The sequence below is a fragment of the Mirounga leonina genome, unplaced genomic scaffold (genome assembly GCF_011800145.1).
Source record: "Mirounga leonina isolate KUSES-001 unplaced genomic scaffold, KU_Mleo_1.0 Mir_413, whole genome shotgun sequence".
NCBI lineage: Eukaryota > Metazoa > Chordata > Mammalia > Carnivora > Phocidae > Mirounga > Mirounga leonina.
In genome coordinates this window covers 457,838-484,149 of record NW_023270734.1, presented here as the reverse complement: position 1 = coordinate 484,149, position 26,312 = coordinate 457,838, and the positions used below count along the sequence as shown (strand labels likewise).

Here is a 26,312-nt window from a genome sequence, read left to right as displayed (position 1 = left end):
CCTGCCGCTCCCCCTGCTTGTGCTCTCAGACAAATAAATAAAATATTTTAAAAAATAAGTAAAACACACATATGTGGACAAGATGTGAAACAAAACACCATGAGTAAGAGTCAGCAGAAAAGCAGCATAATCCAACTTTTAAAGACCTTATGTACCAGAATTATAAAAAATAAAATATAAAATAAGACTAAAGAAAGATATGACAAATAAATGAAATACATGATCCTTCACTGGATCTTTCATTGCAGGAAAAAAATCTATAAAGGATATTACCTGACAAGTGAGAAACACTGAATATTAACTGTGTATTAAGTAACATACCAATATTAAACTTCTTGGGTATGATAATCTTTCACCAAAAACAACGACAACAGTTTTGCTGGAAAATGTCCTTATACTTAGAGAATAAAATATTATGTTGTCTTAATCCAAATGGTTCAGAAAAAAAATTACTAGCAGGTAGAAGGAGGAAGAGAAAAAGCAAATGTGGCAAAATGTTAAAACAGGTAAATCTAGATAAAGGTTATCTAGTATGTGGATGTTCATTATACTATTTTTTTAGGTTTAAGACTTTTCAAAGTAATAAGATGGAGAAGCTCTCCCAAATAAATAAAAGCTAACATGTTTTTAAATTTACAGATTGGTTTAATAATGAAGATGAAAAATAGTGAACAGGAACTACATCAAAAACTACTGAGAATGAAGCACAAAAAGACACAGAGATAAAATTCACAAATAAAGGGAAATCAAAAGACATGACCAATGTAAGCAGATTCAATATTCATCTAATCAAAGTTCCAGAATGAAAGGAAAGAGAAAGTGGGACAGAGGCTATTTATAGAAAACCAGGAATTTTCCAGAACTAATCAAGGACAGGACTCCTCAAGTTCAAGAATCCCAACAAAAGGGGCGCCTGGGTGGCTCAGTCAGTTAAGTGTCTGCCTTCAGCTCAGGTCATGATCCCAGGGTCCTGGGCTGGGCTCCTTGCTCAGCGGGAAATCTGCTTCTCCCTCTCCTGTTTGTGTTCTCTCTTTGTCAAATAAATAAATTTTTAAAAATCCTTAAACAGAGGACTGTATATCAAGTAAAGATATTCTTAAAAAATGAGGAAAAATAAATTTCCAGAAAAAACTACGATTCTATCACTAACATCCTCAGTCACTAGCAAATCCTCGCTAAGAAAATTTAAAAGTACGTGCGTAAGACAGAAGTTACCCAAGACAAACGTTATCCAAGATAATCTCATTTGCATAAAGGAGGGTGACGGGGGGGAAAAAGTGCTAAATAGGAGGATGAATTTAAGAATCAACATGTACAACAATAAGGGGGCTAAAAACAGAAATAAAAGCCAACAGCAAACAGCACCTACGGTTCTCACATGGCCTTAAAGAGCAAGAGGATACTGACTAACTTTAGACTTTGGGAAGTATGCATGTTAGCCTTTCTAAGGCAGGGCCCACCCCAGCAGCACTACTGACATTCAGGGCCAGATGATTCTTTGCTGGGGGAGCTATCTCGTGTATCAAGGATGTTTAATAGCATCTCTGGCTTTCTACCCACAAGATGCCAGGAGCCCTCCCAGAGCTGTAACAACAACAAAGTGTCCCCACACATTGTCTAATGTCCCCCAGGAGGCAAAACTGTCCCCAGTTGAGAACCATTGTTCTAGGGTAACCACTAAAATAATAAGCTCTAATTAGATGGAAAAGTGACCACTCATTCTCCCCTCTCAAGCCCCACTAAAAGTACTGAAATATGTTTTAAAAGACTTAAACTGCCAAGAACAGGGAGAACGCAAGAAGAGAGCAGTCACAAAACTCTGGAAGCTGAGAGGCAGATGAACAAAAGACTAACTTATCTACAAAGAAAGCAGATTCTAAAATGGTGGAGGTAGGCAGTGGAGTTGGTGAGGGAAGTGAAATCCAACCACTTTACAGAGCAGAATCTTCAAATGGCTCAGGAACTGACAGTATTAAGTCCTCCTGGAACTAAGGGTGAAGGCAGGGGTAATGCAATGAGGACTAAAATTGCCAGAATCCCTTTCCTTCAGGCCTGCTTGCTAGGTGTGCACCCTCCCCTCTTCCCAGTAAAAGTACAGGAATTAATTACCTCTTATGAGGAAAAAACAGTAAGATTCTGATTTGGAAGACCAAGAGGCACAACTGGGTCATGGGTACCAACCAGAAAGAGGGGAGACTGAGGGACTATATGCAAAACTAAATGCTGACTACCAAGACCCTGGCCGCCCTTACTTTCCTGGCAGATTTTAAGACTTCTGTGAAGATGGAGTAGTCTAAAAGAAAGACCTAATGGTTCTGACACTAGAGACTCCTGGCAAGCAGCTGATCCATATCGCCATACACTGAAGTTCAAAATGCCCTCCAACTGTGAGGAAAAAATTATTTCCAACCTAGAATTCTATACTCAGGCAAGCTATCAATTAAATATAAGAGCAGAATACAAACATTTTCACATACAAAGTCTCAATATTACCTCCTATATGCAACCTTTCTCAAGAAATTATTAGAAAATGTGCTCTGGAGATGAGTAGTGTAAGCAGAGATTGTGATATACAAATCACTCTCATCTATTTATTAATATGGAAAGCTAAAAAGCATGTTTAAAGTTGCTGTGTGTACTTTAAATTTCCTTATTCTATAATTGAACTTTCCCTAATTCTTCCAAATTATTAGATTTTACTTTATTATTCATATACAGAACAATGTAATTTGAAATCTTTCTAGATCTACAATTCAGTTCAATTCAAATATTTTCCCAACACTTTTCTTATTATAGTAACACATGAACAAATTTCTCTCACTACTCCCGATCTCATTCTTGAACACTGAAAGTACAAGTTACCACCAAACCAAAGCTATCAATAACCAACTGAAAAATAGGACAAGAAGAGGAGTCATTAACTACAAAAAGCTTTTAGATTCCACTAAATACAAGATGTGTTACCTGATTTTTCCAGCTCCTACCTAACTGGAGTTCTGTTTTTATTATACATGCTTTCTGTAAGAGCAGAGTGTCCCATGCAGGTGTAGGGGCCTCTGTCTATCAAACAGCAGGATTTAACTCCATTCTATCAATCCTACCCAAGTCTCTCCTGTATGTCTGAAGAGTCCCAAGGAATCTCTCCAGACCTCTGACATGACTGTTTCTCAAAATATAGCTGGCCAAGTTCACTGCACCACCCTCCAAGAGGTGCAGGGAAAGGTGAAACAAAGGTGGAGGGCAAGTAGTATGAACACTTGATAGAGAAAATAATGATTTTAGAGTAAACAGTCATACTTTACAAGATAGCTCATTTATAGCAAAGGAATTACATTATACTTATTTTCCTTACATATAAATAAAAAGTGATCTTGTACCTCTGAAGGACAAACACTGAAAAGCATCTCTGTAGCCAAACCAAACCAATACAGAAAAGTGTCTAACCAGTTCATAACTTTGTTTTTATTTATGTGGCTAAATCATATCATATATTTTCTTTCCTTTTTCTAAAAAATGTCCTTGATTCGGCAATAACAGTAACTGCATTAGTATCTTCTAGAATGTGAGGGAAGCCACTGGCACTAAGCAATTTTAAATGAGTTAATTCAGGAACTAGTAAACACATTATAAGGTTAGCTACTGTCTACTAGTTAGACATTAGAAAATAACTAGCATTAATATAACGAAACTGGGAAAGAACATTTAGTAGCTTAGAGATTTCAAGTGTTCTACCATTTCAATACCAAGAAATAAACTATTCACTTCTTTGGCCTTGAATAATGAAAAGAGAGAAAGTTTGCTAAGTCACTGGTTGAGTCCTTAATTATTCATACCTCTTGGTCTCCTGGACTCTGGAAATCTCCTTTGCTTATGCCTGTATCCCGAGTCCAACGAGGTGGTTTCCAGGTTCTTTCCTGGGTTCCTCTGTTATAGTAGTAACAACGCCCTGAACTATCTTTATGAGTTTCCCATTCTCCATTAATCTGAATTGCTGGGCTCCCAGGAAGTGGGGGAAGAGCAGACTGGGATATTTTCAGTTCTTGTAGATTAGCGTAGACAGGAGAATCTGGACGTCCTTGATTTGGAGGTGTTGTTGCCTATGAAAAATGTGAAATATTCAGGCTTAAACTGGCATTTACAAATAAAAATTAAATGAAACATGAGACATAGAAAATACATAAACTTATTTTAAAACATACATACAGGTGTACATATTCTCTCTAAAGAAAAAACAATTTCACAGTATTAAAATTCATGATTTTAAGTGTACTTAATAACTTCCCCTCACCATGAAAGAATAGTCCACTAGAAGTCAGAAACTGTGGGTTCCAGTTCAAGATCTGGCACTAACAAGTTGTATGACATTGGATTAGATCACCTCATCCTCCCTGAAATTGAATTTTTAAATCTCTGTAAATGAGGGAATCAGATTAAACCACACAGGTCTCCTTTGTCTCTAAAAGTCTATGATTTTAGGCAATTTTTTAAAATACAAAAAGTCTTACATATGAGTAATTAAACATTTTATTCAGAAAACTATCAAAAAAGATTTTATGTTCTAAACTTAAACATTAAATCAGCAATATATAAATGAAAGATAAAGGAGATAAAATACTTCAGCTAAGAATTTACTACATTCTATTCTTTCTCAGCTAAATTTCTCAGTAGCAATAAATCATTTACTCTCCTCCTAGGTTCCTGATTTGTGAACTTCCTAACAGTGGAATAATAAGAATCAGCAGTAACTGATTAAAATGCTTAATCTCAATCTACAGCTTTACTTTTTACTTTTAAATGTCTCACTAGATGTCAGTCAAGAGCAGAATATTCTTCATACACTTTGCATAAGGACATTGTAAACTGTATTAAGTTAGAATTCTAGTAGCTGAAGAAAAAAGCACACGTCTGAGAACACCTTTTTACACTGTGCATTCGTATTTGTGTACATATCTTTCCTTCTATGACAGAGTTTCTCAACCTTGGCACCAATAACATTTTGGGTCAGATAATTCTTTACTGTGGGGGGCTATCTTGTGTGTTTTAGAATGTTTACTAGCATCTCTGGCCTCTACCCACTAGATGATAGAGGCATTTCCATTATGCCAACTAAAAAGTCTCCAGACATCGCCAAATGTCCTCTGGGGACATAACTGGCTGACCTGGCTGAGAACTATTGCTTTACTATATAAATCCTGGAGTTATATTCAGATGTTTAATTACTTCTATAATGTACCCAAGAGTTTTATGAATGCTTAAAAATACAGAATTTAAAAAGGGAAATGTGGATGGATACACTGAATCAGTTTTATTTGAATCAGTTTTATTAAAAATTAAAGCACTTTAACTCCTAAAATATTATTTGCCTGTAAAATAATCATAATGAGTCTAAACCACAGAATAAGATTTATAAGAGAACACAGTAAAAATAACCCCAAACATGAATACATATGTAAAATGATTACATTCGGTCTTTTTACACATGGTAATTACCCAACTACTGTATTCAATGATACAAATTAGACTGTTTTCCTTGAAATGTTAGCTTTGAATTTAGACTACCACCAAACAGCATCTTTCTATGAAGAAAATCTATCTAAGACAGATTTCCATGTAGTATTTCTCTTCCAGACTAATTCCTTATCCTGGTGAATTAGCCAAGGTAACAATGTTTCTCTGACTACAATGAAGTCTGTTAATATAACAAACAATTCTATATAGCAAATCATTCCTCAGAACCTTACCTAGAGAATATTTATTCAACAAGTGTTAAAAGAAGTTCTTATTTTGCTCCTGATACTTTACTAGACTTGGAGAAATAAAGATGCCAAGAAACAGCCATTTTCTAAAAGCTATTTATGGAAAATAGTATTAAATCCTTAAGAAACAACCAATTCCTATTATTTAAACAGTTCAAATTCAAACAGGTTTTCTAATTTAAAAAATTGAAATGCTTCAACACAGTTTATGAGACTAGCGTAATTCTAAAACAAAACCAAAGAATTAAATGAAAGAAAATTATAAACCAACCTCACTTACAAATATAAATGAAAATATACGAAGTAAAACATTAGCAATCAAATCCAGCACTGCATTAAGTAAATCAAGAAAGAAGTAGAAATATTAATAAAGTCTGTCTTTAGGAACTCTTTTACTATAATTCTTTACATTAACAGATTCACATAATCATCTCCACAGATACCAACAATGCATTTGATAAAATTCAATGTGGATTCAGGATAAAGCTCCTAGACTTTTTTTTTTTTTTTTAAGATTTTAATTTGAGAGAGCGCGCATGCACGCGCTAGAGCATGAGCAGAGGGGGAGGGGCAGAGGGAGAAGCAGACTCCCCGCTGAGCAGGGAGCCCCATGCGGGACTGGATCCCAGGATCCTGGGATCACCATCTGAGCTGAAGGCAGACACTTAACCAATTGAGCCACCCAGGCGCCCCTAATTTGACTTTTAGAAATTATTATTTTTTTTTAGATTTTATTTATTTATTAGAGAGCGAGCGAGAGAGAAACAGCATGAGAGGGGAGAGGGTCAGAGGGAGAAGCAGGCTCCCCGCCGAGCCGGGAGCCCGATGTGGGGCTCGATCCCAGGACTCCGGGATCATGACCTGAGCCGAAGGCAGTCGCTCAACCGACTGAGCCACCCAGGCGCCCCTGACTTTTAGAAATTATTATTTAAAAATAAACATCACAGTTAGCAAGACACTGATAAGAAGCATTTTCATTAGAAGAAAACTAGGATGCCAAGTATCACTGCTTTTATTCAACACTGTACTGGAGGTTCTAAGCAATGTACTACTAAGATATGAAAATTGAGGGTGCCTGGGTGGCTCAGTTGGTTAAGCGACTGCCTTAGGCTCAGGTCATGATCCTGGAGTCCCGGGATCAAGTTCCGCATCGGGCTCCCTGCTCTGCAGGGAGTCTGCTTCTCCCTCTGACCCTCCCGCCTCTCATGTGCTCTCTCTCTTTCTATCTCTCAAATAAATAAATAAAATCTTAAAAAAAAAAAAAAAAAAGATATGAAAAATGAGTTAAACTCAAATACCTTAGAGGAAAAAAGATACCCTGATATTTGTCAATGACATAACAAATATCTGGAAACTCAAATCCATAAAAACTAAGAAATTTAGTAAGTTGGCCTGATAAAGATCATCTAATCAATTTTCCATACATGAGCAAGGGCAAACGGGAAAATGTAACAACAGAAAAACCTCATTCACAATAGGAAAATAATACAAATAAGCTTTAAAAGAAATGTACAAAACCAAATGGGGAACACTTATAAAATCTCCCTCAGGTGCCTAAAATCATACTTGAATAGATAAACCTTTGTTCCTAAATAAAAAACTGAACTTTATAATCATGTTACTTCTGCAAAAATTAATGTATAAATTCTACAAATTCAATGCAATGTCCAGCAAGCAGTATAGTTAGTACACTGCCTAGCAAACAGCAGCACTTAATGAAATTTGTTAAATGAATGAACATGTGAACAAAAGAATGCAAACACATAATGCCCAAGTAAAAGCAAAATTCAAAGAGTAGGAACTGGTTACATGTGATAAAAAGAGAAGAATCTAGGAAAACATCCACATTTCTAGTATGGGGAAAGGATGGACAGTTGTGTCACCATTTAAGATAGAAACTATTTAAAAATGAATTGGGAGTCAAGTACTCAACTAAACACTAAGATTATAAATATGAATTTTAAAATGTACTGTCTTCTAAGACTTCATAATACAGCAAAAGAAAAGTCAAACAAAAGATCATTTAAATGTGTAATAGACAAGACTCAGAGCTATGTATGGGACATGCTATGAGAGCAAAAAGGAAAAAGACCTGGAAACAAGTGACTGAGTCCGAGAAATGAATAAATAAGAGTCAGTCAGGTAAAAGGTGGAGATACAGAGGCAATATGAACAAAAGTTTGGAAAAACAGCATGGTACAGTCAAGGAATGTTGTGACTCCTAGAGTAGGTAAAAGGAGTAGCAAGAGAAAGATCTAAGAAACAGCAAATTACAGAACAAGGAGGTTGAAGACTTTAAGCCAGGAAGTACATTCTGACTTAAAATTTAGAAATATTACAGATTTTAGAGGGACATAACCAAAGGCAGAGATCAGTTAGGCTGGTACAAAAGTACAGACAGAAGATGAGGAGAGCTGCAATGGGACAAGGACAGCAGGAATGGAGCAGCAGGGCCAGATTTAAGAAATAATTAAGTTAAATTAGCATGCAGATTTTGTTTGTTTATGTGAATCATATTTTTTGTTGTGTGTGTGTTTAACTACAGATCAAATAATGCCAAGATAAAGAATAACAAAAAAAGAGAAGCAAAGAAGAGTTCCATTCAGATTGTATTAGGTTGATAAGCCTTTGAAAAATGCTCACAGACTGTTGGATATAAAGACTGGGAGTTCAGTACAGAAATCAGGGCTAAAAATATAAATGTAAGTCATCAGTATTTACATGGGGCCAATAACTTAAGTGAGTATACATAATGCGAGAAGGAGGAAAACAACTCTGGAGAATACTAAACAGTTGCTGAAATTAAATTGAGAATATAGGTATAAAGTTAGCACAGGGTCTGACATGGTGACCTCTAGTGTTTTCATTATTATTACAATTATTATTGCAATTAATATAATTGAAGTACCAAAGTTAGAGGATCTAGTAAAAAAAAGGGGGGGGGGCAGAAAGGAATGTCAGAAATAGAAGATCGAAACAGGAAAAGGTAGTATTTAAAAATCAGAGAGAAGAAAATTTTAAAAAGAAGGGGAATTTGGACCATATCATTCCAAGGACTTCAATACAGGGGTTCTGGAACAATCACTAGAAATTAAGAAGTCATTAAAGGACTTCAGCTTCCAGCCATGAGAATCCAAAATTATCTTCCTGCCATCAACAAGGAGAAAAGTGAATGAAATCTAGGAAACAAGTATATTCAGGCATCGTACAACAAGCAGCGCAGAACTGTGATCTCAGAAAGAAGAAACAAATGAGGTGCGTCCTACCATTCCAAGCTTTCTGCCTGGAGGTAGTTTCCAGAAATCAGCACAGGGAGGAGAGTCCCAAACGGTTTCAGTGACTAAACAGGAAAGATAAAGGTTTACATTTATTATTTAAAATGACAAAGGGAAACATACAAGAAATGAAAATAATTATATAAATATCAAGCACCGTTAAGAGAGGAAAAGGAGAATGATCCCTAATTTTTCCAGGGAATCTCCAAATTTTGTTGGTGTTCTTCAAAACTGATAAACTAAGCAATGGAGGTGACAGTTATGTCTGAAATCAAGAGATATAAGAGTAATCTTAAGTAGAAGAACATATAGTTAGAAGAGGTTTATTGACAATGAATGAATGGTAAAATTTTAGTATTTCACATTGTTACTTACCACCAGTTAAATTTTTTGAAAGATGTTCATTTGAAATGTTGCTCATTTCCTATCAGAAATAGTTTCTAGCAGAAGTAAAAATTTTGTTTTCTTAAGAATTAACTTCATGGGGCACCTGGGTGGCTCAGTAGGTTAAGCGTCTGCCTTCAGCTCAGGTCATGATCCCAGGGTCCTGGGATCAAGCCCTACGTCAGGCTCCCTGCTCAGTGGGAGTCTGCTTCTCCCTCTTCCTCTCCCTCTCTGTGCTGGCGCTCTCTCTCTCAAATAAATAAGTAAATCTTTAAAAAAAATTAACTTCATAATTAAAATCAGCTTATACTTTCAACTTCCAAAATGCGTGGAAAGAGAACAGAAGAGGACTCAATATTTTTGTTAATACTCTCACCTCTGGCAAAACGAAACTGTGTATATTTATTATCAACTGCTGAAACCATTGAGAAAAAAAAATCAAGAGAATTACCATTTATTGATCACCAAGAATTTTCCTCAAGAACTCTTAAAAATATGTTGATAGAAAAAAATAGTATAGAATATCAAACTAATGTTTACATATATACAAAACACAGTAACTTCAAAGAGGAATGTAAATAATTACACAGCATTTTGTATGTTAAAAAAAAGTATTTTTGGCTCACTAAACACACTCAGTGCTGGTGAAAGTCGAATGTAAGAGCTTCAGTTTATTGCTGGTAACTTTAATTAGCTGAAACCGTTTTAGCCAACAGTTTGGCAGTATGTTTCAAAAGCTTTTAAAAATATTTTTAGAACCCTGAGCAAAGGAGGAAAAAAAAATCCTAAGTACAGAAAAGTTTTTCACACAAAGATGTTCACTCCAATGTTATTTATCAGAAATAAATTAGAAACCATCTAAAATAAATAATCCAATCAAGAAATGGGCAGAAGACATGAACAGACATTTCTCCAAAGAAGACATCCAAATGGCTCCCTGCTCAGCGGGGGGTCTGCTTCTCCCTCTGACCCTCCTCCCTCTCATGCTCTGTCTCTCATTCTCTCTCGCAAATAAATCTTAAAAAAAAAAAAGAAGAAGAAGAAGACATCCAAATGGCCAACAGACACATGAAAAAGTGCTCAACATCACCTGGCATCAGGGAAATACAAATCAAAACCACAATGAGATACCACCTCACACCAGTCAGAACGGCTAAAATTAACAAGTCAGGAAAGGACAAATGTTGGCGAGGATGTGGAGAAAGGGGAACCCTCCTACACTGTTGGTGGGAATGCAAGCTGGTGCAGCCACTCTGGAAAACAGTATGGAGGTTCCTCAAAAAGTTGAAAATAGAGCTACCTTACAACCCAGCAATTGCACTACTAGGGATTTACCCCAAAGGTACAAATGTAGTGATCTGAAGGGGCACCTGCACACCAATGTTTATAGCAGCAATGTCCACAATAGCCAAACTATGGAAAGAGCCCAGACATCCATCGACAGATGAATAGATAAAGAAGATATGGTATATATATACACAATGGAATATTACACAGCCATCAAAAAATTAAATCTTGCCATTTGCAACGACGTGAATGGAACTAAAGGGTATTATATGCTAAGCGAAATAAGTCAATCAGATGATCTCACTGATATGTGGAATTTAAGAAACAAAACAGAGGATCATCGGGGAAGAAAGGAAAAAATAAAACAAGACAAAACCTGAGAGGGAGACAAACCATAAGAAACTCTTAGTCACAGGAAACAAACTGAGGGTTGCTGGAGGGGAAGAGGGTGGAGGAATAGGGTAACTAGGGGATGGACATTAAGGAGGGCATGTGATGTAATGAGTACTGGGTATTAATAAAGCTGATAAATCACAGACCTATACCTCTGAAACCAATAATACATGATGTTAATTTAAAAAAAAAATCTAAAAACCATCCAGCAACAGAGGAATGGTTAAGTAAATAATGATATATGAGGCAATTTATATTTTTTTTTCAGAGAGGCACTAAAAATGGTGACGAGTTTTAATAATATTATTAAAAAAATGTATGAGCTTAATGGGATTAGCAGAATATATAACTGCTTCTAACTTCCAACTAAACTCCAACTAAAAATTTAGAAGTATGGAGAAAAACCAACTAAAACATTATCAGTTTCCTCTGGATAATGGGAATATGTATAATTTTTTTTCTATGTGCTTTATTTCCCAATTTTATTTTTCCCAATTTTACAGTGAGAATTATTACCTTTAGAGTTTGATTAGGACAAGAATCCGGGGCACTTGCTCAGTCCAGGGAGACTCATAAAAGTGACAACCAGAGTATTAACACTACGTAAATGAGTCTTTTCTTAACAGGTGGTCAGTGGATCATCTATATCAGACTCATTTAGGAATTTTTTTTTTTAATTTAAAATTCTTTTTTAAAGATTTTATTTATTTATTTGACAGAGAGAGACACAGCGACAGAGGGAACACAAGCAGAGGGAGTGGGGGAGGGAGAAGCAGGCTTCCTGCGGAGCAGGGAGCCCGATGCGGGGCTCGATCCCAGGACCCTGGGATCATGACCTGAGCCAAAGGCAGACACTTAACGACTGAGCCACCCAGGCGCCCCTAAATTTAAAATTTTTGAGTCATATCCCAGAGTCAATGGGGATGGACAATGGTGGGGGGCAGTAGTCAAGAATCTGTATTTTTAAGTACTCTATGGGATCCTTATGTATACTATTGTTTAAAACACACTGATAAAATTAAATCTTCCTGAATGGACTCAGGGCAAACTAGTCCCCCTGGCCCAATAAATTTGTATTATAAAAAGCAAAGTACTGGGGCGCCTGGGTGGCTCAGTCGCTAAGCGTCTGCCTTCGGCTCAGGTCATGATTTCAGGTCCTGGGATCAAGCCCCGCATCAGGCTCCCTGCTCCACGGGAAGCCTGCTTCTCCCTCTCCCACTCCCCCTGCTTGTGTTCCCTCTCTCACTGTGTCTCTCTCTCTGTCAAATAAATAAATAAAATCTTAAAAAAAAAAAAAAAAAGCAAAGTACTTAAAGACATTTCTGTTCATACCACCAGTTGTTTCTCAGTCTGCAGATAAGTCAGAGAATTAAAATAACAAGAAGTACTTTCAACATATGAATCACATAAAAATTAGCTTTCTAATATTTTTAAGACTTAAGTATTGTGCACTTAAACTGAACAAAGAACCCTGTTCATCAACTATAGACAACAAGAGTAAGTGATTTTTTCATACAAAATAATCTTTAAAAGGAGAGCACAGAAACAAAGTTAATTTTATGGGCCATATCTGTCGTTAATTAACAACCAAACTAGGACTAGTACCTCTGCACATGACCCAATTTCGTATTTAAAAAAAGCCCTGGCCTGTTCCACTTTATCTATACATAGATTAAAATAGTCCTCCTACTATCCACAGAAAGAAAAAATTGGGGAACCATATATATAAGAAGATAACTTTAAACTTAAGACTCTACCTGCATCCTTACTTTTTTTAATACCCAAAACACAGAGATTTGTCCCCTTTTTTCTTTTAACATTAGTTCAAGAATTGCTTCTAAAATAAACTTCGGGGAATGGCAGAATACGTATTTACTGAGGAGTTATACCTATTGTTTCTTAAATAGCATATGCTACTCAGTACTGATACTTAGGTACCTATCTTCATATTAACAATAATAAAAATAACAATGATGAATTATATTTACATAAGTATACTTCTATTTATGTTACTGAATAATCAGTTTAAGTCCCTGCAGCCTATAATCATATTTTTTATTTAGTTTATGGGTAAAAAAAAAAAAAAAGGCACTTACCAAATATCAGACTCCAAAACAAAATTTAAATTATGTTTTAACTCTATTTTAATTCATATGGAAAAAAGACATTTATGCGCCTTTGGTAATTTACCTGCTTAAACTCTGCCTTACCATAATTGCTAATTATCATTAACACTGAGCCAGTTAACAGAATAGAGGACAAAAAATAGCCAACAAGCCAATATTCGGTTAACATAAAACTAAAATTTGTTTTAGTTTCACAATTGAAAACTGCATATCAATTTTAACTGGAAAATGTAACTTTCCAAAAGAAATCTTTTTGCTTAAAATGAAATTTTAGGGACAAAAACATATTATCCCTTGTTTGATAATTTTATAATATAAATTCTAATGTTTATATCTTAAAGCATGACTGCATTGAAATTTCAGGGTCTGCAGCATAGGGACATTTTGTATGATTTTACTTATTTAGCTACCATTTGAGAACTAATTTCAAGCTGTGTGGGAGATGAAAGTAAGACAGTTCCTGTCCTTAAGGGCCAGCAACCTAGTAAAGAGACAGATAATAAAACGATTCCAATAGCATGAGCTATGTGCCACAGAGGGCTGTGTGTACAGGATGCTCTAGGAGCACAAAAAAGCAGCAATAAACAAGAAGAGGGTGACACGTGATGTGGAGGAAAGGTTCACAGCAGAGGTTTAACTGGATCTGTAAATGGAAGCAGGAGGAAGCCAAGTAAGTCAAAGGAAGTTGTGAAGGCGCTCCAAGTACACTCAAAATCTGTTTTAGCTGACATAACACAGAGAAATAAAAAGCAGCCTTCCCATAATGAAACATAACTGTGGCTCAGGGGAGTCAGTACTGTGAAAAGCTTTAATACATATTATTTTCACGGTTAAAAAAAAAAACAACAAAAACCTCTTTTCTGTAGTTTTTCTATTTATTGCACTTGAGGTTGCTGAACTCCTATAGGGTTTGTTACCTTATATTCATACACTAAAACTTTTTTAGCTCATCTTTCATCTTGTTTCTGTCCTCTTCCCCTCCCCTGTGATCACCTTAGCCAACAACTTGAACAACCCCTTCACACCATCAGAGATCTGCCACCATTTCTGTCTCTCCCCTGACAGACAATAAGAAGGCAGGCCCCAAGTAGGAAAGCTGTGAAGTCTAACAAATGCTTCTTCCTAGGAAGCCATAAACAAACATACTGATGAAGTCGTTTCTGTGCTACCAACCTGCAAAAACAGATGCCAAGTGACAACAGTGCAATCGTGCCATGCCATGCTAACTAAAATTACTGGTAGGTAAAGACAGTCTGTACCTAGAAGGTGGATAGGTAAGAGCTGACAGACACCACAGTGAAAAGCCCCAGGTAAAAGGGACCAATACATTATACATAGTCACAAGGGTGTGCACAATTAGGAAGTTTATCACAGGTAAAAAGATTTGCCAAAAGAAGAACAAAAGACAAATTTCCCCTTAAAGATTAAGCCCACACCCACCTCCTCCAATAATTTTCTGTTGTGCACTCACATGCATCCCTTCCTACAGCTTTACTACGCTGTAGCTTATTGTGGTACTTATTACACTGTACTATAATCTCAGATTTACTTATCTGCCGTTTCTTCTAGAACTTGATTATCTTTAAGGCAGATATATTTGCCTTGTTTATTTCTTCATCTACAGTGCCTAACACGGCACCTGCACACAGTAAACATTCAATATGTCCCCGAATGAAAATTACTTTCATATAAACTAAGAAGCTATTATGGAATCCATATACTGAAATTAATTCCTTACTCCTGTTTTTATAGTCTCCTTGGGAAATCTTACCTAATTCTACTGTTTCAATAAAATCAAACTCACCCTGTAACATCCACCTCTCCCCCTAAATGACAGACATGTATTTTGAAAGACCTGCTAGCATGGATCCTCCACACATTCCTCAAACTCCTTATATCCTCTGCCTAAACTTTTTTTTCCCGGTAACACACTATCTTTGAATATTCTCCAGTTCAAATAATAGCATCATAAGCTACTCAATCAGAAATCTCCAAGTCATCTTGTGTCTCTTCTCTTACTCCAAAGAGTTCCACTAATTCTTCCTCCTAATATACCTTGAATTCCTTCTTCTCTTACCCTCAAGATAACTATCTTAGTCTAGGTTCTCTTCATCTTTTTTGCTAAATGACTACAAGCAAGCACCCATAGGGGGCGACTGCCTCCATTTCTTCACCCTGTTCAATTGGTCTTCCACGGTACCAATAATAATTCTCTAAAAACACAAATCCGATCTTTTTTAAAAGATTTTATTTGAGAAAGAGAGAGCGAGTGCACACAAGCAGGGGGAGGGGCAGAAGGAGAGGGAGAAGCAGGCTCCCCGCTGAGCAGAGAGCCCGACACGGGGCTCTATCCCAGGACCCTAGTATTATGACCTGAGCCAAAAAGTAGACGCTTAACCAACTAAGCCACCCAGGTGCCCCAACACAAATCTGATCTTGTTATTCACCTGCTTAAAAACATCAATGAATACTTCACTGACTATAAAAGAAATTCAAATGCCATAGCTGAGATTGTAAGGCTCTTGAACAGTCCAGTCCCAATCTTTTCTGCCTCATTCATTGCCATTCTCTTTACATTCTTTGCTCTGAAACCCCCATGGGACTCACACATCTACTATGAATGTCATGCTATTCCCCCACCCCTACCACTACCTTCAAATCTTTGTCTATCCTTCTGTATGGGATATCCTGTCCCTAATCACCAACCAGTGAACTGCATATAAAACCATAAAAGAGCTGGTTCAAAGGTCACCTTCTCTTTGAGACGCTCCTCTATGCCTCAGTGTAGAACTCCCATGTATCTAGAGCAGCACTAAAACAAATATAGTATGAGCTAGGTATGACATGTAAAATTTTCTAGTGGGGGGCACCTGGATGGCTCAGTCAGTTAAGCATCTAACTCTTGACCTCAGCTCAGGTCTTGATCTCAGGGTTATGAATTCAAGCCCCACGCTGGGCTCCACGCTAGGCATGGGGCCTACTTAAAAAAAAAAAATTTCTAGTAGCCACATGAAAAAGGTAAAAAGAAGGAGGTAAAATGAATTCTAATAATATATTCATTTAACCCAATATATCTAAAATATTAGCATTTTACTAATCAACATAAAAATTTTAAGTCTTTAAAATCCAGTGTATATTTTATGGCATATCTCAATTCAAATCCTAAAATTTTCATCGAAGTACTTGATCTATAGATTTCATAAAATTTACAATTGAAAAAGCAAATTCATATACTCAAATTATTCTATGTCAGTTTTTAAATTTAACTTAACAACAACGGAAACTGAAGTAAATTCAATTCCTCAGTCTATCAGCCGCGCATTCGAGCGCTCAATAGCCACACATGGCAACTGGCCACTGTACTGGACGGTATCAATCCACAGTATTTTGTGTCCACCTATACTACAGCCCCCCTCACACTACATTATGTTCGTTATTTTTCAGTCTTTTCAACGAAACTCGAAGCCCCTCAAGAGTTTAGAGGAAGATCATGTATTTTCGAAGTCTAGAAACAAGTAAATATAACCTAAAGATCCCTTCTCGAGCCCTGACTCAGATTCTGATTTTTCCCAGTAACTACTTTCCCAATCCATAGAAATTTTTTAAAAATAGAAAGGTAAATGAAACAGCTACTAGAAACTAATATTTACTGACGAAACCTCATTGTTAAACATGTGTTGAAAGCATTCAACAAGATATGCTTGTCCTTGGTCAGTTAAGCAAACAAAATTCTCCAATAGGACATTATGCTGAAACAGCAAGACTTAGCTACTATTTTATACTGATGAAGCAACATGCAGTGGCCTGGTATGCTGCCATTCATTATCACAAATCTCCCTCTCTAGGGACTTGAATGCTAACTGTGTGATCAGCATTCAGAGGATGACTAAACAATACTCCATGGCTGAAAGTTCTAGAGAGTAACAAGTTTATGGTACAATCACGAATGAAAAGAATGCATCTGTGTTTACTTGTTGAAAGCACATAGTACACGCAGAAGTCTAAGCTTAGACACTGAGGTTTCTGGTAACAGCCAAAAATATAATAAATTTCAAAAAAATATAAAATTAATCGAGTACATGGTACACATTTAATTGGCTGACATACCATTCTTTGTCATTTTCTGATAAAAACCTATTCTTTTTTGTTTTTTCAAAAATAAGATTCTGAAGTAAAATATTCTGAAAAACTATCTAAGGAAAATATAAATTGTCACTTCAAATGAACACAACCAAATAAATGGGTTTCTAACTTACCACACGTACCAATTTGTTAACAAGGCTGCATGTCAGCACTGTAATACAGTTGCTTGGATAATCTATTAATTCCAAACTCAGTGCATAATTTAAGAGTTTACAGTAAGTAGTATATCCTTAAAGCTATACTGAAAATCTTACACCTATACAAAGTAAATAAAAAATAGATGATTTTCTATCATTTTAATGTCCACTTTATACTAAAACAAGAAATGTTTAAGCCCTGAATTCCTTAAAAGATATTCAAAATAGGTATCTAGACACATATAGATGAACTTACTAATATAAAAACATGTGCATACATTCACCCACATATATGCATGAAAAAAATCAAAAGATACATATAAGTTCCTGTAACTTGTTTCATTGAATTATGGCTGGTTTTGTTTACCTGTATTCTCTTATTCTGAAGTGAGATTAAAAAAGAAATTTTAGAACAGAAAAAGGCCATTAGTTTTAAACCTATGTAACAATTCTGAAATGAAATTCTACAGCCTAAGCTATAAAGGCAAGAACACACTGATGATACCCATGGAGGTCAGTATCTAAAACTTTGTTTACCTAGAAAATCTAGAGCAGGCAAGGAGAAAGGGCTAGTTCACGGTCATGAATATTCTGGGTTCATTCTAAATCAGAAATGTAGTCACTGTGCTTAGAATTAAAAGCCTCATAAGCCACAATGAGAATACGGTTCCCATTAGAGCAAGTTCTCCGAGTTGCTAAAGGATAAAACAGGACAGGGTAGAGAAGAGAAAGGTAAAATGCATGAGGTAGAATGAGACTGTTCCCTAACAACAGTGGTCAAAGGTCTAACAACTCTCTGAATGAGCAGTTTATCCTCAAGTTTCATAAACTGAGGCCTGTCTAGACACTAGGTAATCATTCTCTTTGCAACCATCAGCACCATCCATTTCCAGAACTTTTTTCATCTTACAAAACTTAAACTCTGTACACATCACACAGTAATTCTCTATCCCCTCACCCCTCAGCCCCTGGCAACCAACACTCTACTTTCTGTCTATATGAACCTGACCACGCTAGGTGCTTCATGTAAATGGAGTCATACAATACCTGTCTTTTTGTGACTGGTTTATTTCATTTTACATAATGTTCTCAAGACTCATCCATGCTGTGGCATGTGTCAGAATTTCCTTTCTAAGGCTGAATAGTATCCCACTATATGTACATACTACATTTTGTTTATTCATCTCTTCATGCAAACTTGGGTTGCTTCCACCTTTTGCTATTGTAAATAATGCTGCTATAAACATGGACACAAAATTTCTATTCCAAGTTCCAGCTTTCAATTCTTTTAGATACTGTGATGATTAATTTTAACTAGACTGGATTAAGAGAATGCTCAAATAGGTGGAAAAACACTATTTCTGGGGGTCTCTGGAAGAGATAAGCATTTAAATCAGCAAAGTAAAGAAGACTGTCCTCATCAAGGAGGTTGGCATCTTCCAATCTATTTAGGGCCTAAAGAGAACAAAAAGGCAAAAGGAAGGGCAAAATCACTCTCTTACCATGACTCTCCAGGTTCTTGAATGTTAAGACTTAGACAAGGACTTACACCATCAGACTCCCCAGCTCTCAGACCTTCAGGCTTGGACTGAGTAACACTACTGGCTTCCCTGGTTCTACTATCTAGCAGATTTGGGCTTTTCAGCCTCCATGATTGCATGAGCCAATTCCTATAATAAGTCTCATATCTATAGATACCCTATTGGTTCTTTTTCTCTTGAGAACCCTAATAAGAGCCCTTTTCTCTTGAAACACCTCAAATAAAACTTACCATTAGCTCTAAAGGTCATCATTCAAAAAAATAACCCTAATACCTTACATATTTTCCACATCCTGACATCTTACATATACATGGAAGACCATTAATCCAAAAGAGGGGGAAAACTCAGCAGCTAAGCTTAAAAGTAATTTAATTTTCTCTCGACCTCCTTATATATCCTTACTGCCAAAGAGGAAAATATAAAACATTCTACTTATATTTCAAAGTACATGAAATAAAATTCATCTAATAAATACACTTGAATTCTACAGAGTTATTGCTAGCCAAAAATGCGGTTTATTTCCCAAATCCTCAGTCTCCTCTTAGGGTCCTTTCAACCTCTCTTCCTCGTCAAAACTAGTTCTCAATTTGGATTTTTTTTTTAAAAGGCTCTTAAATACAAAAGATATGGGGCACCTGGGTGGCTCAGTCGGGTAAGCGTCTGCCTTCGGCTCAGGTCATGATCTCAGAGTCCTGGGACTGAATCCTGTATCGGGCTCTCTGCTCAGCAGGGAGTCAGCTTCTCCGTCTACTCCTCCCCATTGCTTGTGCTCTCTCAAATAAATAAATTCTTTAAAAAAAATTTTTTTAAATAAATACAAAAGATATGTTCCCCTAAGTCAAATCAACTACTGACCCTCATCTAAAGACTCAGAATTACTCTATCCTGTTCTTTTTGTGTTTTCTTTTTTAAAGATTTTATTTATTTATTTGACAGAGAGAGACACAGTGAGAGAGGGAACACAAGCAGGGGGAGTGGGAGAGGGAGAAGCAGGTTTCCCGCTGAGCAGGGAGCCCGATGTGGGGCTCGATCCCAGGAGCCCGGGATCATGACCTGAGCCGAAGGCAGACGCTTAACGACTGAGCCACTCAGGCGCCCCACTCTACTCTGTTCTAAGGCTCACTTGAAACATGCTGGTCTCCTCTGGTTTCAGATCAGTTATTTATTTATGCCTGCTCCTTTTCATTAGGTATCTGAACATTCAAGGAGAAATAAAAAGGTTTTCATTCAGGGTTCAGAAGTCTATAAAAACAAAATGAGAAAATCTGTGACAGAGATCTAAATTAAGATTTACTAACTTCTTGTTTACTATGTCTGTTTAGGATACTGTTGCTCTTCAGCATGAGACATACTGAAAGTGGCATAAAGATGCCTTGCTCCTTTTAATAGAAGAAAGTGCTAACCATAGGAAGGAACAAGTCTGGTTATCACAGTTTTCAGTCTTCATATTCGATTTCAGTGAATGTACTAACATGAAAATTATTACATAACAACGATACAGCAAAGCAAGTGACTATTATAAAAGTATCCATATTTTTCTATTTATATTTAGTTACCAGAGAAACATTAAGATTTATTAATTCCCATTTCAATCATTAAATCTTTAGCTGAATTCCTTCCCACTTGATTATGCCTAAAGAACAGCTAGTTATAAGTTATTATAACTGAACAGTTATTATAACTGATAAACACTATTTTTCCTTAACTCATTTAAATTACAGTAACAGAACTGTCAATGAAGAAAAAAAATTACTTGAATTAAAATATGAAATAGATGGCCTTTCCGTAAAAACAAATAATCTAATCCTTAGGCATATGTTACATTACTCAAACATTTAACAATACTATCAACATGACACAGCTGCTTAATAATGCTTTTTTTTTTTTTTTTTTAAGATTTTATTTATTTACTTGACAGAGAGAGAGAGTACAAGCAGGGGAAGCAGCAGAGGGAGAGGGAGAAGCAGGCTCCACACTGCTTCTCCCTCCACAGGGCTCAATCCCAGAACCCGGGATCATGAACTGAGCTGAAGGCAGACACTTAACCGACTGAGCCACCCAGGCACCCCAATGCCTTTCAATAATAAACATGACAAATCAAATGAAGGAAAACCTGGCATACCTGAGAGACATGTTTAGTAGATAATAAAACTTTTTTAAAACCATACTTTGCTGGCTAGAAAAGGGATGCACTAGGCTGCACAAGGCATTAGACTCTTCTTTAAATTATGAAATATAGTTATAAAAGGCAAAAAGAAAACTTAACAAAAAAAAATTTTTTTTGAAAATAGAGAATAGGATAAAAAGAAAACCCACAAAACTCCAGACATCTACTACTCCAGTAGAACCCCTGTTGATGTCTTAAATGAAGCTGTGGACACTTCTAATTTTTAACCTTCAAACATCTCGTACTTCCATAATTTCAAAACGAAACGCCTAAGCTTCCTTTAATACAAAAATCTGGACAGTCTTAAACCAGCTGATAAACTTCTTGAGCAATCGAGTAATAGCAACAGTTCTGTTTCATATATTATCTGTAGGACAATGTTTCTGCAATTTTGTGTGAGCATTTTATTGTATTTCACACTTATTAAAATAAGGCAAAAAATAAAAATTGAAAAAAATAGTACAGCATTCCCCTATATTTGATATAGAGACAAGCAATCTATAGTCCAAATCCAGCTTGCAGCCCATTTTTATAAATAAACTTTTATCGAAACATAGCCATACTATTTCCATATGGCCTATGGCTGCTTTTTTGCTACAATGAGAGTTGGATACTTGCAAGAGAAGCCATATAAACTCACAAAACCTAAAATATTTACTATCTGGTTCTTTACAGAAAAGTCGACAACTCCTGTGAAGATGCCCTCCCCATATTCAGCTAGATTTTACTAAAACCAAATACACAAGAATTAGATGAATTATGTATTTTACAACATTCTTCCAAAGTAATTACCTCAAATAAATTACAAAATTTACATCCTTTCAGCAGTGACATTCTCCTTCTATAAACTTCAGAAAGCAGAAAATGCAATCTTCAGCTTTTATATTAACAGTGAGTTTCAACTGATTTTCTTAATTCACACATAAGTTTTAATACCTATTTAAAAGACAATAGTTCTCTTAACTACAGACTTAGTTATCACAAAGACCTTCAGTGATAGCCTTCAAAAAAAATTTATTTTAAAAATATAACTTTATTAGTAGCTAGCCAATGTCAAACAGACACACAAATTGAATGCAGAATCTCTAGCTTTAAAAATTAACTTATTTCAGGCGCCGGGGTGGCTCAGTAGGTTAAGCTCTGCCTTCGGCTCAGGTCATGATCCCAGGGTCCTGGGATTGAGCCCTGCATCAGGCTCCCTGCTCAGTGGGGAGTCTGCTTCTCCTTCTCCCGCTCCCCCCGCTTATGTACCCTCTTTCTCTAATAAATCTAAAAAAAAAAATTATTTAACTTATTCTTCCCCACATATTTTCCCTCTGACCTCACAGGTCATCCTATTCATTGCTTTAACCTACTTATTACCTGCATTTCAACAAATCACCTAACATGCTCACAGTTGGCTCTAGTTTAAAAAAAAAAAAAGAAGTCAATACAGATTAACAGACTGACACCACAGGTTAGCAGGGTTTTCTTCCTAGCTTATTTATAAAATTATATTAAATGATATTGTTTATATTTCTTACGTGTCAGGAATTTTTAAGACAATGAATGGTGTCTCATTCATACTATGGGTCTAATTCTTATTGTTGTACTACTACATTTTGATTTTTACTTTGCATTTGCAAACAGAAAATTAGAGCTGTGAGTATTGCAGGATGAAAAAGTTTGGGAAAAGTTTGTAGAGATCCAAACAGAAAGGAGGTGAAACTTGAAGGGAAAACAAGAATAGCAACTACATAGATTTGAAATACACACAAACACACATACACATATTTTCTAAAGGAAATTAAGAAGCTCTGTGGCAATAAATATTACAGAGTATAAGTGATTTTCTGTTGCAATTTCATTCCCTCTGATTAACAATGACATTTTCCTTCGTCTAAATAAACTTAGGCTTAAACTGTCTATTCAAAATAATTTAATTGTCCTCCAAAAAAGCTGAAGTCACTTAATGATCTTGGTTTTCCAGACACTCCACCTCTCCCATTTCCTCCACTGGCTCCTAGAGGAGTCAATAAGAATTAATGTGTGCAACTTGATTTTTCTATGATATATTTAGAGACATTCAAGACATGGTGACCCCTAAACTTTTGAAAGAAAGGTGTGTTGGGGGGGGACACCTAAAACACCTAAAGTGTACATCACTGCAAAGCATAACCTGGCAATTTCTATATCAGATAAGGTACCATAGCTAATATCATCACCACTTACAGTACCAGAATCATATTGGAATATTCTATATAGTTCCTTGATGTCTACAGTAATGGCTCCTACATGCTTCTACAAGGTTGCTGGCTATTCTGTTCTCTGCAGGTACTTTTAACAAGTCAGGTAATGTCCAGCCAAATAGAAATTTCTTATTGGAGATCATAGGAAAGCAATAGAAATAATCTACTATTCCACAATGGTATCTGGTATTCTTTCGTAAGGTATCATTCTATCATAAGACATGATCCTTTGCTCATCATCATATCCCCAGAACCTTGCACAATACAAAGTATGCAGCTGGTGCCCAATAAATGTTTATTTAGTGAATGTATGAATTAATTAATTATTCCAGTAAATCTGAAGTCATGATTTTTATTTTATTCTTCCCCATTGGTGTTTTCCCTTTCTTTCCAAATAAGAAGTGATCAAGATACTTAACAAGTATGTATGAAAAAAGGAAAAAAACAGTTCTCTTAAAGCCCTTAGTTAACAATGGGTATTAAAAAACTATTGTTTAAGGGCACCTGGGTGGCTCAGTCGTTAAGGGGCTCAGGTCATGATCCTAGGGTCCTGGGATCAAGCCCCATGTCGTCGGCTCCTCAGGGGAACCTGCTTTTCCCTCCCCCACTCCCCCCTGCTGTGTTCTCTCTCTCTTGCTGTCTCTCAAAATAAAATCTTAAAAAAAAAAACTATGTTTAACTTGATGAGTTCAAACTTCTCTGAAATACAGGGAAGATACTGCAGGTTCTGTTTTCAAATACGCTGCCTTGAAGGGGCAGAGCAAGATGGTGGAGGAGTAGGAGACCTGGATTTTGTCTGGTCTCAGGAATTCAGCTGGATAGGGATCAAACCATTCTGAACACCTACAAACTCAACAGGAGATCGAAGAAAAGAATAGCAACAACTTTCTGAACAGAAATGCAGCCACTTTCTGGAAGGTAGGACGTGTGGAGAAGTGAATCCGAGGCGATATTTGGGAGGATAGACGGCGGGGGAGGGGGCCTCCGTAGGCCGCTTCTGGCAAGTGATAGAGCCGCGGAGCACAAATTCGAACTTTTAGAAGTTGGCTCCGCTATGGGACGTCGTTCTGGTGGCTAAGCGGGGGGGGGGGGGGGGGGGGTGGAACCCTCGTGGGACAGTGAGGTCTCAGGACCCTCTGGGTCACAGAAAGACCGGGGGTGCCTGAGTGCAGCAGAGCTCCCAGGTATTGGAGCGGGGAAGCCGGCTGCAGAGACGGAGCTGAGGAGCGGGCTCTCAGCTCGGGGTTGCCATAAACCGTGATCCGCGGCACAGTCGAGCCACTGCTCCTCCAGCAGGGACCCGACAAGCAGCAGATCCGGGGAGACTCATCTTCTTCCCCTGGGAGGAGAGGTGCGGGAGCGCACCGCAGAGATCTGCTGGGTTTGGAGACTCCACACCGGGGTCAGGTACCAGAGATAGAAATGCTCGGTCACAGGCCGGGTGAGCACGGAGTGCGGCCGGAGACCGGGGAGACGGGAGTGACTGACGGCTTCTCTCTGGGAGCTCACTGAGGAGTGGGGCCCTGAGTTCTCGGCTCCTCCAGGGCGGAGATTGGGAGGCCGCCATTTTCACTCTTGGCCTCCAAAGCTATACAGAAAGCTTGCAGGGAACAAAAGCTCCGGAGAGCAAACCTGAGCAGATTACCTAGCCCGGACTGGGCAAGGGCTTGGGAACCACGGCAACAGGCCCCTCCCCAGAAGATCAGCGAGAACAGCCAGCCAAGACCAAGTTTACCGATCAATGAGAATGGCAGAACACCAGCGCTAGGGAATAATGCACATAGACTCCATGGCCTTTTTTACCAAGATTCTTTAGTCTTTCAAAGTTAATTTTTTTTTTAACTTTTTTTAATTTTTCTTTATCCCTTTTTCAACCAACATCTTATCAATCCCTTTTTTAAAAAACATTTTTATTTCTCATTTTTAGAGTCATATTCTATCCCTTCATAGTAGTTACCCATATTTTTGGCATATATATATATATATATAAGTTGTTCTCTCTTTAAAATTTTGAGATAGTTTCTTCTAACAGATCAAAATATACCCTAAATCTCTAGTGTATGGTTTTCTTCTACTCTCCTGCCTGATCACATTCTCTTTTTTTTTTTAATCCTCTTTTCCTTATATAAAATTTTTTTATACTTTTCATCTTTACAGTCATATTCATTCCATCCCTTCATCATATCAACCCTTATTTTTGTACATATATAAGTTTTTCTTTCTTTAAAATTTTGGGAGGCACTATCTTCTAACAGACCAAAATACACCCAAAATCTAGTGTGGCACTGATCTATGTACCAGCCTGATCATATTTGATCATATTCTGTTTTTTTTGGTTTTGTTCTGTGTTATTTTTCCCGTTTTTATCTTTTTCTTTTTCTTTTTTTGCTTTTTCTTTTTTCTTTCTTTCCCTTTCTTTTTCCCCTGGCTTCAGGTCTTTTCTGATTTGTTTAGAGTATATTTTCTGGGGACGTTGTTACCCTGTTAGCATTTTGTTCTCTCATCTATTCTCCTCTGGACAAAATGACAAGATGGAAAAAATCACCTCAACAAAAAGAACAAGAGGTAGTACCGACTGCCAGGGACCTACTCAATACGGATATTAGTATGATGTCGGAACAAGAGTTCAGAATCATCACTTTAAAGATACTAGCTGGGCTTGATAAAAGCATGGAAGTTATTAGAGAAACGCTTTCTGGAGAAATAAAAGAACTAAAATCTAACCAAGTCAAAATCAAAAAGGCTATTAATGAGGTGCAATCAAAAACGGGGGCGCTAACTGCTAGGATAAATGAGGCAGAGGAGAGAATCAGTGACATAGAAGACCAAATGATGGAAAATAAAGAAGCTGAGAAAAAGAGAGATAAACAACTGC

General features: G+C 36.9%; 1 protein-coding gene across 2 annotated transcripts in view; it reads right to left on the bottom strand.

Annotated features, from left to right (window-relative positions):
* ARHGAP12 (Rho GTPase activating protein 12) overlaps window positions 1-26,312 on the bottom strand; it is a 125,139-nt gene that overhangs the window by 55,145 nt on the left and 43,682 nt on the right. For both annotated transcript variants that reach the window (XM_034987175.1, XM_034987176.1), the window contains exon 5: window positions 3,834-4,097. In XM_034987175.1, coding sequence (XP_034843066.1) covers window positions 3,834-4,097 — 264 coding nt within the window. The remainder of the gene's footprint in view (window positions 1-3,833; window positions 4,098-26,312) is intronic.